At 60.1% G+C, this 9,912-nt stretch overlaps 1 protein-coding gene across 1 annotated transcript in view; it reads right to left on the reverse strand.

Moving 5' to 3' along the window:
• Positions 1-9,797, reverse strand: part of THOC5 (THO complex 5) — a 13,897-nt gene extending 4,100 nt beyond the window's left edge. The window contains exons 1-12 of the mRNA XM_029964915.1: positions 9,633-9,797; positions 8,738-8,851; positions 8,126-8,223; positions 7,370-7,516; positions 5,062-5,176; positions 4,481-4,613; positions 3,516-3,593; positions 3,308-3,348; positions 1,962-2,061; positions 1,528-1,636; positions 281-382; positions 10-137 (exon numbers count right to left, since the gene is read on the reverse strand). Coding sequence (XP_029820775.1) covers positions 10-137; positions 281-382; positions 1,528-1,636; positions 1,962-2,061; positions 3,308-3,348; positions 3,516-3,593; positions 4,481-4,613; positions 5,062-5,176; positions 7,370-7,516; positions 8,126-8,223; positions 8,738-8,851; positions 9,633-9,797 — 1,330 coding nt within the window. The remainder of the gene's footprint in view (positions 1-9; positions 138-280; positions 383-1,527; positions 1,637-1,961; positions 2,062-3,307; positions 3,349-3,515; positions 3,594-4,480; positions 4,614-5,061; positions 5,177-7,369; positions 7,517-8,125; positions 8,224-8,737; positions 8,852-9,632) is intronic.
• Positions 9,798-9,912: the final 115 nt, after the last annotated feature.

Raw genomic sequence — 9,912 nt, forward strand, 5'->3', positions numbered from 1 at the left:
CAAAGCTGCTGTGGGGGACAGGGGAGGGGGTGTGCCATGCCTGAGGCTGGTCCTTGGGGAAGTGCAGGCCTCCCAGCTTCTGCACCCACACGTAGGGGTGGCCCAGCTCTGTCACGTAGTCGCTCAAGGTCACGATGCTGTGGGGGACAACAAGGAAGGGTCATGTCACCCCCAGAGCATCCCCTCACCCTGTCCCACCCCTTCCAAAGCCTCCCTGAGAGGCCAGGGAGGGATGTGCCACGCTGGGAGTGGGGCACTCAGCCCAACCACCCCCACTCACCCCACTTTGTCAAACTGGAACTGGTTGGCCGGGTTGGGGGTTTTCCTCCCGTGGTCTCCTGGGTAGAGGCAGTTGAGGAGGGAGTCTGGGGACAGCAGGTCCCTGCAGGAGGAGAGGAGAGGAGAGGAGAGGTCAGGCAGAAGCAGCCTGGGCTCCATGTCTCTCTGAGGTGGCCACTAAGAGGCCCCAAACCCAGAGAAAGGGATTATGAGCTCCAGGAGTTCAGGACCAGAAGGGCTTTCCCCGAATTCCTCTCCAAAAGATCTGTCTCCACCCTGGTTGGGAAGAAGATGGGAACCACAGGGTACCAACTTCCCAGGAGGCTGCTCCCTCCAGGGCAGTAAAACATGTCTGACTGTATTCCCAAGCCTGACCCAGCACAGTGGGCTGCAGGATTTGGGGTGTGGCTCAAGGCACAGCCTCCCTGGTTTGGGGTGACACAGCCAAGGGCAGCAGGAGGGAGGGAACGACCCAGACAGGAACTTGAGCTGCTGTCACAGAGGGTTTGGGGAGTCTACAGTGAAAAGAGCACCCCAAGGGGACAGGGAGGCTGCACATGGGATGGGCTGGGAGGCAACACCTGCTTCCAGGTGAGTCCAGACCGGCCTCTCCCATCTCCCTCTTCCTCAGGCACCTCCTCCTGTCCCAGGGAGAGCCACAGGAGAGCTGGCAGCTTGTAGGAGCTCCCTGGGCAGGCTCCCAGAGCTGCCACTTCAGCTGTTCCTCACCCAAACCAGGCTCCAGAGGACTCTGGGGAGCACAGGGAGAGGAGCTGTGTGTCCAGAGCTCAGGACAAGGTGACCTGCGGAGCAGGCAGGGAGGGAGCTGCCAGGTACAGCCTGGGGCAGGGAGGCTCTTCCCAGCTCCTGACAGTTCTGCCAAAGGTTCCCAAACTCCCTGATCCTGGTTTGTCATGGCAGAGGAAAAGGAGGAGGGTGCCCAGGCTGTGCAGGGCTCCTGGATCCCACAGGGCAGAGGGATCCCTGCCCCATGAGCTCCAGGCTGTGGAGGGCTCCTGGATCCCACAGGATCCCTGCCCCATGATCCCCAGGCTGTGCAGGGCTCCTGGATCCCATGGGATCCCTGCCCCATGATCCCCAGGCTGTGGAGGGCTCCTGGATCCCACAGGATCCCTGCCCCATGATCCCCAGGCTGTGCAGGGCTCCTGGATCCCACAGGATCCCTGCCCCACGAGCTCCAGGCTGTGCAGGGCTCCTGGATCCCACAGGCCCCCCAGCCCCCCTTACCCAGCGCTGATGGCCGTGGTCATCTCCATGGCCGTGGTGACCTTGGCCTTCACCGTCATGACGTTGAGGTTCATCAGGTAGTGGAAGGTGAGGTGCAGCACGTTCTCATCTGGGCCAGAGCAGGGAGAGCATTGGTGGGACACCCCCCCCTCTGCTGGGACAGCCAGGGCAGAGGGGCAGTGTGGGAGCAACTGGACCCCCTGGAACCCCGGCACAGTCCCACCAGAGCTTCCCAGGAGGTGTCTGCCAGGCCCAAGACCCCACGAGAAGAGGGAAGCTCCCAACTGGATGGAGGAGCTCCAGGGCAAGGTCACCCCCCGAGCTCGGGAAGGCAGAGCTGATGGACCACCATGGAAGGCTCAGGAAAACCCCTCCACACCCCCAGCTCTCCCTGAGGACCCCAGGGTGCTGCTGGGCTGTCTCTGAGCCCTCACCTTTGCACTTGAGGTCGATGGTGACAGACAGGGGGTGTCTCTTCAGCATCTCCTTGCGCTTGTCGTCCAGCTGCACCCCCAGGGTGGGCCTGCGCCGCTTCTGGGGTGAGGAACAGCTCTCAGAGCCTTCTCTTGCTCCTCCCCAGCCCAGGACCCCCCCCTTCCCACCCCACTGCTCTTTCCTTCTCCTTCAGTCCCCCAAAATCCTGGTGTCACAGCCCCAGAGCTGCCCCGGGGAGGGAGGGCAGCAGGAAACCCTCGCCCAGCTCTGGTTCCTGTCGTTCCTTCAGCTCCCAGGAGCATCCCCACCCCTGGGACACAGAGCCAAGGGCCTGCTGGCCCCAAGAGCTTCCCCACTGCAAGGGGCAGGTCCCAGAATCACAGAACTGTTCAGGTTGGGAAAGATCCTTCAGATCATCGAGTCCAACCATCCCCCAGCTCTGCCAAGGCCACCACTGACCCATGTCCCCAAGTGCCACATCCACAGGGATTTTAAATTCCCCTAAGGGATGGGGACTCCACCCCTGCCCTGGGCAGCTGTGTCAGGGCTGGACAGGCCTTCCGAGGAAGAAATTTCCCCTATATCAACCTTCTGGACCCTCCCTGGCACAGACTGGAGCCTTCCCCCTCCTCCTGTTCCCTTGGTTCCCTTGGGAGCAGAGCCCGACCCCCCCTGGGCTCCCCCTCCTGTCAGGGGGTTCAGAGCAGAAGCGTCCCCCTGAGCCTCCTTTTCTCCAGGATGAGCCCCCCCAGCTCCCTCAGCCCCTCCTGCTGCTCCAGCCCCTTCCCAGCTCCGTTCCCTTCCCTGCACACAAGGCCCTTCCCTTTTCTCTTCCCCCCAGGAACAGCCCAACACACCCAGTGCTCTGCCACGTGGTGGGAGTGGAGGCCTAGACCCCCCTCAGGCTTTGATGTTGGGGGCAACCAGCACCTCCAGCCTCTCCCCAGCATCCAGCAGGAATTATCTGCAGGATGAGCACTTCCTTGAGGGAGTGCTGAACAACCCCTGGTGCAGAGAATGCTTTTGGCAGGGGATGGACAACAGATCCCTCCCTGTTGGACACCAGCTCCCTGCCCTCAGGCTATTTATACAAAGTGGAGCAGCTCCATCTGGGATGTGAGTGTGGTGGGACACACTGGAGCAGCTTTGCATCCTGGCTCTCCTGCATTTAGGACAGAAACTGGGAAATGGCACCTCCCTCCTGCTGAGAAACGTCTGGATTTAACACCAGTGCCCCTCCACACACACTCAGGGCATGCAGCACCAGCCCCCAGCCCCACCCAGGCCCAGCTCTCCCAGCAGGTGCCAGGACCCCGAGGCAGCAGGACCCAGAGCTGTCCCTCACCGTGGTCTGCTCCTCCTCCGCGTCCGAGTCGCTCTCGTCGTCTGCACAGAGAGAGGGGGGTGAGCAGGGACCACCCAGGGCTCAGTTCTCCCCCCACCAGCCCCTTCTCCAAGGGATGCTCCCCCAAACATCCCTCTCCCAGCAAAAGCAGGGGTTCAGGAACTGCAGACATGCAGGAACACGTCCCCCAGTCAAACCTCAAACTCACCCTGCGAGTCCTCGGGGGGCTTGTACAGGGCCTTGGCCTCCTCCACGCTCCCTTCGATGGCCACCACCAGCTTCTTGTCTGCAGGGGACACAGGAGGACTGGGCTAGGGATCACCCTTCTGCTGGGAAAGGCAGCCCTGCCCCCAAAACTCCTGCTTCCTGCCAGGGAAATCTCCAAGAAAAGGTCAGTGAGAAGAGCAGTTGTCTGGAAGGTTCCGTGGGGCCACCACAGGGCTGGATGTCCTGGGCAGGATGGGGGCAGAGGAAGGAAGATGCTGGGTGTTGAGGAGCTCTCCCTGGAAACCATGGAGGCCAAACCCTTATCAGGAGCCAGGAGGGACTGGGGTCTGGCTGGCACAAGCAGGGATGAGGAGCAATGTCACCACGGCTGTGGATGCCTCTGCCACAGTGCCCTTCCATGTTCCCCTGCTCCCAGAGCAGCATCACAGCAGGTGACACCACATCCCTCTCCATCCACACAGCCCACTGGGATTCCTGACCCTTCCAGTGAATCCTTCCCAGCTCAGGAAGCTCCAGAAAGCCCCTCAACACACGAAGCTTCCCGAGGGGATGAAAGCTTCCAGATGATCTGTGGGAAAGGCACCCCCTGCCCTGGAGTCCCCACCAACCACGGGTGGCACGAGGTGTCAGCTCTGGGGAGGCTGGGACAGCACTGAGCCAGCTCCCAGGCTGCAGGGACATCCCTGCCGACCTTGGGAAGGGGGGAAGGGGTGGGAAGTGAGCTTCCCAAGCAGTTCTCCCAGGCAGGCAGCTGAGCCAACAAGGTTTCAAATGCTGCTGCCTCACTGCTCTGGCCATGGGGCCCCCCGGGCTCAGCACAATCCCACAGCACATGGGCTGCAAAGACTGCCCCAGAGCGGTGATTCCTGCAAGCAGGAGTGAAATCTGGCCCGTGGGGTGATCCCAAACCCCTCTCCAAGGGCCGTGTTCCCCCTCTGGGCTCACCACAGGCCTGTCCGTAGGCGCTGGCTTGGACAAAGAGGACGTAGAGGGGCGGCGGGAGGTGCCGGGCGGTCTCGTACTGCTTGTGGGCCTGGTCGAAGGGCATGAACAGGTATTCCTGGACAGGCAGGGAGGCCTGGGAATGACAGGGACGGCCTTCAGCACTGGGAAGGGAGCAGCTCATCCTCCTCACCCCCTCCCGAGCCAGTGGGAGATGGAGCCAGCACCGGGTTAAACACCACGGGCACGGCGAGCCCCAGGGAAGGGCTGGCCTGGCCTCGGCTGGGAAAGCTTTGGAGCTGAAAATAACCCAGTTCCTCCTCCTGTTCTTCCCTCCCAGGGCAGCCTCAGGGGGCTGGAACAGCGTGGGACTCTCCAGGGGAAGGCCCATTTAGGGCTCCTCTGGAATTGCCGCATAAACAAGGAGGCTCCGGAGGGGTCTCGGCACGAGGTGGAGCTGCCCCTCCCCCAGTGGGAATGAAACATCTCCAGATCCAAATCCAAAGCAGCCCAGGCACTGCCCTTGGGAGCACGACCTCAGCTCAGCCCCCAGGACCTTGTCCCCACCTGCAGAGCTCAGGTACCTGCATGATGCTGTTGAGCCGGGGCTGGAGGCTGCTCAGATATTCCTTCTTCACCTCAATCTCCTTCAGGATCTTCTCCTTGCTGGTCAGGCATTCCTTGTATTTCTCTGCCAGCCTGGGGGTGGGAATTCTGTTACTGCCACACGCCAGAGCTGCAAAACCTGCCAGGAGCCACCTGGGTGACAGGCCCCAGCTCTCACAGGTCACTGTAGGAGAGCTCAGACACGGGACAAACAACTTGCTCCTAATGCCAAGGGCAAGTGGAGGAAGGAAGGAACTGAGCAGAGATGGAAAACGAACAAGGAAACAGAGGGGAAGCTCAGCCTCGTGCTCTGAGAAGGGGCAGCAAGTGGAGCTCTGCTCCCACACCAGCCACGACCCCACCGAGCTCCCAGAGAGGCTTTTCCCCTTCCTGGCATGTTCTGTGGTCAAGGACTAACATAGAAAGCCCAGGAAATGGGAGTGAGCTGTTCAGGACAAGCCCCCTCTGACAGGGGACAGACCTGACACTGCAGGACTTGGAAACTGTTTCCAAGCAAAGTTGTATTCGTGGGGGTCAACACACACCCCAACAGGCTCCTGCACAGGATTTGAGGCCCAGTTTTCCCACCCCTCCCCAAAACAGAGCTCCTGAAATCCCTGCACTCCCTCCAGAGGCACCTTGCAGAGGATTCCAAAGCCAATCCAGTGCTCCATGGGGCTGCACAGCTCAAAGCACCAAGGTAAGGGATGGATGGATGTGAATGACCCCAACATGGGAATTACCCAAAGCACCACTGGCACCTGCTCCCGAGCAGCTGGACAGTCCCTGTCCTACCCCAGCAGTGGGAGGTGCACAATGGCATTCCCTGGATACCACGGGGTGAGGACTGGGAATTCCAAGGCATCTCAGCTATCTAACTGTGGGTCTCTACGAGGTTTGCAAAGATCATTTTAATCAGAACCCTCACAGGTCTCCAGCTGAACACCCACCGTGTGTGCCTCAGGCAGAGCCAGCTGGGGGATCCCAGCTGTGCCCTCCAGTGGGAAAAGCAGCCAGGTTTGAGGGAAGGGTCTGGGAGAGGGGAAGCACGAGGGGCTGGAGACACCCAGCACCCACCCAGCACCTCTGCTCTGCTGGGCTGCCCTCAGGCAGCACCGACGGGCACATTCCATGAAGGATCTTTCCAGAAGGCTGGCCCTGGACGCTGCCTGACTGCTCTCCAAACACAGGAGTGCTGGGTCATGTTTGCTTTTCCCACGGGGCAAGAGTCAGGGAGCAGCTGAGCCCCAGGACAGTGTGACAGGGGGGATGTTTGGCAGCAGCTCCAGCCGTGCCGAGCCAGGCTGGGCTCCTTCAGCTCCTTGCAGATGGAACAGGGATCATCAGGACATGAAAGAAAACTCCCTGACCTGTGGAACAAGGATCACACCAAGCCCAGCTCCACACACAGGGAATCTCCCAGTCACACAATAAATGTGTCACTTGTTCCACACTGACTGAGCCAAGAGGATCAGGTGAAGGTGAAAACCTTCACCCTCCTTGTTTGCTCTCCCAGCAGCTCCAGGTGCCTGCCCAGATCCCTGGAGCAGGGACACTGAGCAGCTCCAAGCTGTGCCAAGCCAGGCTGGGCTCCTTTTGCTCCTTGCAGACAGAACAGGGATCATCAGGCAGTGAAAGAAAACTCCCTGACCTATGGAAAAAGGATCCCACCAAGCCCAGCTCCACACACAGGGAATCCTGAGCCAAGGGCTCAGCCAAGCAGTAGATGTGTCACTTGTTCCACACTGATCCAAGGGGGATGAACTTTCATCCTCCGTGTTTGCTCTCTCAGCACCTCTGGGTGTCTGCCCAGATCCCTGAATAGGCACATCCAGAAGTTCTGGGTGCCTGCCCAGATCCCTGCAGGAGGGACAGGGAGCAGGGACATCCAGCAGCTCTGGATGCCTGTCCAGAGTCCTGGAATAGGGGCATGCATCAGCTCCAGATGTCTGTCCAGATCCCTGGAGCAGGGACAGGGAGCAGGGACAGGGAACAGAGACATGGACAGGGACAGGGAGCAGGGACAGGGAGCAGGGACAGGGAGCAGGGACAGAGACATGGACAGGGAACAGGGACAGGGAGCAGGGACAGGGAGCAGGGACAGGGAACAGGGACAGGGAGCAGGGACAAGGAGCAGAGACATGGACAGGGAGCAGGGACAGAGACATGGACAGGGAGCAGGGACAGGGACAGGGAGCAGGGACAGGGACATGGACAGGGAGCAGAGACATGGACAGGGAGCAGGGACATGGACAGGGAGCAGGGACAGGGACACCGCTGACCCACCTCTTGCGCTGCTCCAGCTCCCAGTCGAGCCGGGCCAGGGTCTGCTGGTGGGGCTCTGCCAGGGTGATGGCAGGGCGGCTGATCTCAGGGGGGGCCTCTCTGTAGAACTCCTCCAGGCTCACCAGCTCAATCTCCTCGTGTTTGGACCTGCAGGGACAGGTGGATCAGGTCAGGGAAGGGTGGGAAGTGCTGCAGCACAGCCGGACTCAAGGTATCCCACAGGAGAGTGTTCCACTGGTGCTTCCTGCCCCAAATTCCCTCTCTGTGAACCACCCCCAACAGTGAGCTGAACCTGCTTTCTCCTCCACTGTCTGTGGACAGAGCCCGTAAAGGGGCTCCAAGAGAGCTGGAGAGGGACTGGGGACAAGGGATGCAGAGACAGGACAGGGGGAAATAGCTTCCCACTGCCAGAGGGATATTGGGAACGAATTCCTGGCTGTGAGGGTGGTGAGACCCTGGTACAGGTTGCCCAGAGAAGCTGTGGTTGCCCCATCCCTGGAAGTGTCCAAAGCCAGGCTGGATGGGGGCTTGGAGCAAGCTGGGCTAGTGGGAGGTGTCCCTGTCCATGGCAGGGGGTGGGACTGGATGGGTTTTGAGGTCCCTTCCCACCCAAACCATTCCAGGATTCCATGATACCTGGAACACCCGTCCTCCTCCCGCAGGGGGCTCAGGCAACGTGGCAAGAGCTCCCAAACGCTGGAAGCCTCCACCCCATCCCAGACACTGCTGCTCCCTCTGCTCCCTGGCCAAACTCACTTGAACTCCAGGCACTTGGTGATCTCCTTCTGCAGGTGCATCACCTCGTAGAGCAGGTTCTGGAGCTGCAGGTGATACGCGTCCACCTTCTGCTTGGCCTGGAACACGGACACGGCCGGAGCAGGGATGGAGCTGTGCCTTCCAGGAGTCACCAACATCCTCCCCCTCACCACACCACCTTGGCACAGCTGCTTTTAGGCTAGGCAATGATCTTTTTGGGGGAAGAATGATGTTTTTACGGACTGGGGAAGTAAAGATTGTGACATGGGACTGATTTTTCTCCTTCCAGCAGGTTTCAAAGCCAAGGAACAGGACAGGCACATGGACTGAGTCCCCTCTCCAAGAACTCCAGAGCTTCCAGGGCAATCATACACCCCTTTATGCACCAGATGGGCCTTTCTGACCCCCCATTATGTTCAAGACAGAGGCAGACACCCCTCCTTCATGAACCATTACAACTACAGCTCCCCTGCGCCCAGCAGGAGTTTTCCAGGGTCGGATCTCTGGATAAACCACCAACCCAATCCCCGGGACCTGGCTGGTGTGTAACTCCTCACAGAGCAGAGAGAGCCCCACCTCCCCCTAAACCCCAGCCTGGATGCCCCCCTTTACCTCGTGGGTCTGGTCCCTGCCTTTCTTGAGGCGGATGTGGGCCAGGCGGTTCAGCTTCTTCAGGGTCATGAAGTGGACGCAGCTCTGGACGCGCCGCTCGTCGATCTCCGAGGCCTGGGGGGTGGGGAGGGGGGCTGGGATCAGCAGGGATGGCTGGAACCAGGGAGACCCTTCACTCAGGGAATTCCAGCGGGTCCCGGCACAAAACGGGCTCCACTTTGCCGAGGAGTCACGTTTGTGTCACTGGGGCTCCCCAGGGAGGCTCCTGCTGTTGGATCACAGGGACCCGCTGGAAAGAACTGGGAGGGGGGCCCAGGCTCCTCAGAAATCACTCCAGGGATTTTTCACAGTGGTAGGAACAGGGGTAGTTGAGCCTCAAGCACTCAGGTGTCCCAGGAGCCTGGGATAAGGGAGGCTGTTCCATTCCCAGGGCTCAATCCCTGTCCCAGGAGCCCAAAACAAGGGAGGCTGTTCCCACTTCCCTGCCCCAGTAGCCTGGGACAAGGGAGGCTCTTCCCATTTAGAGGAGTTCAATCCTGACACGGCAGCCTGGGACATGGGAAGCTCTTTCATCTTCGGGGCTCAATCCCTGCTCCAGGAGTCTGGGACAAGAGAGGCTGTTCCTTTTCCAGGGCTCAATCCCTGCCCTAGGAGGCCAGGGCAAGGGAGGCTGTTCCAACTGCAGAGGCTCCAACCCTGTCCCAGCAGCCCTTGGGAAGGATGGGAGGATGTTCCATTTCCAAGGCTCAATCCCTGCCCCAGGAACATGGGAAGCTGTTGCCTTTTCCTGACTCTCCCCAGGAGACATCACAGCTCCTGCTCCCATTCCTCTGGGATTAATGGGAAAACACCAAAGGACAGACCCACTCCACCACATGCCAAGGCCTCTCCTTACATTTTCCTTGATCCCCCGGCTCTTCAGCTCCTGGATCTCTGCCATGAGCCTCTGGAGCTCCTGGCAGGTCTCCCTGTAGAGCTCGTAGTCCTTGATGGGGTCCCGCAGATCCACCTCGCTCTCCTCACTGTAGTACCTGACATCCTGCAGAAACAACCACCACATTCCATGGCTCATTCCTCCCACTGGGAAGGGCTCTGGGAGACACAGCCCCTGGATCTGCCTGTGAATCCCATGGCTTTACACATGGAGAGGACTCAGGAATTCACAGTGGGAGTTT

Source organism: Manacus vitellinus, unplaced genomic scaffold, assembly GCF_001715985.3.
Source record: "Manacus vitellinus isolate BGI_N305 unplaced genomic scaffold, ASM171598v3 scaffold_84_pilon, whole genome shotgun sequence".
Taxonomy (NCBI): Eukaryota; Metazoa; Chordata; class Aves; order Passeriformes; family Pipridae; genus Manacus; species Manacus vitellinus.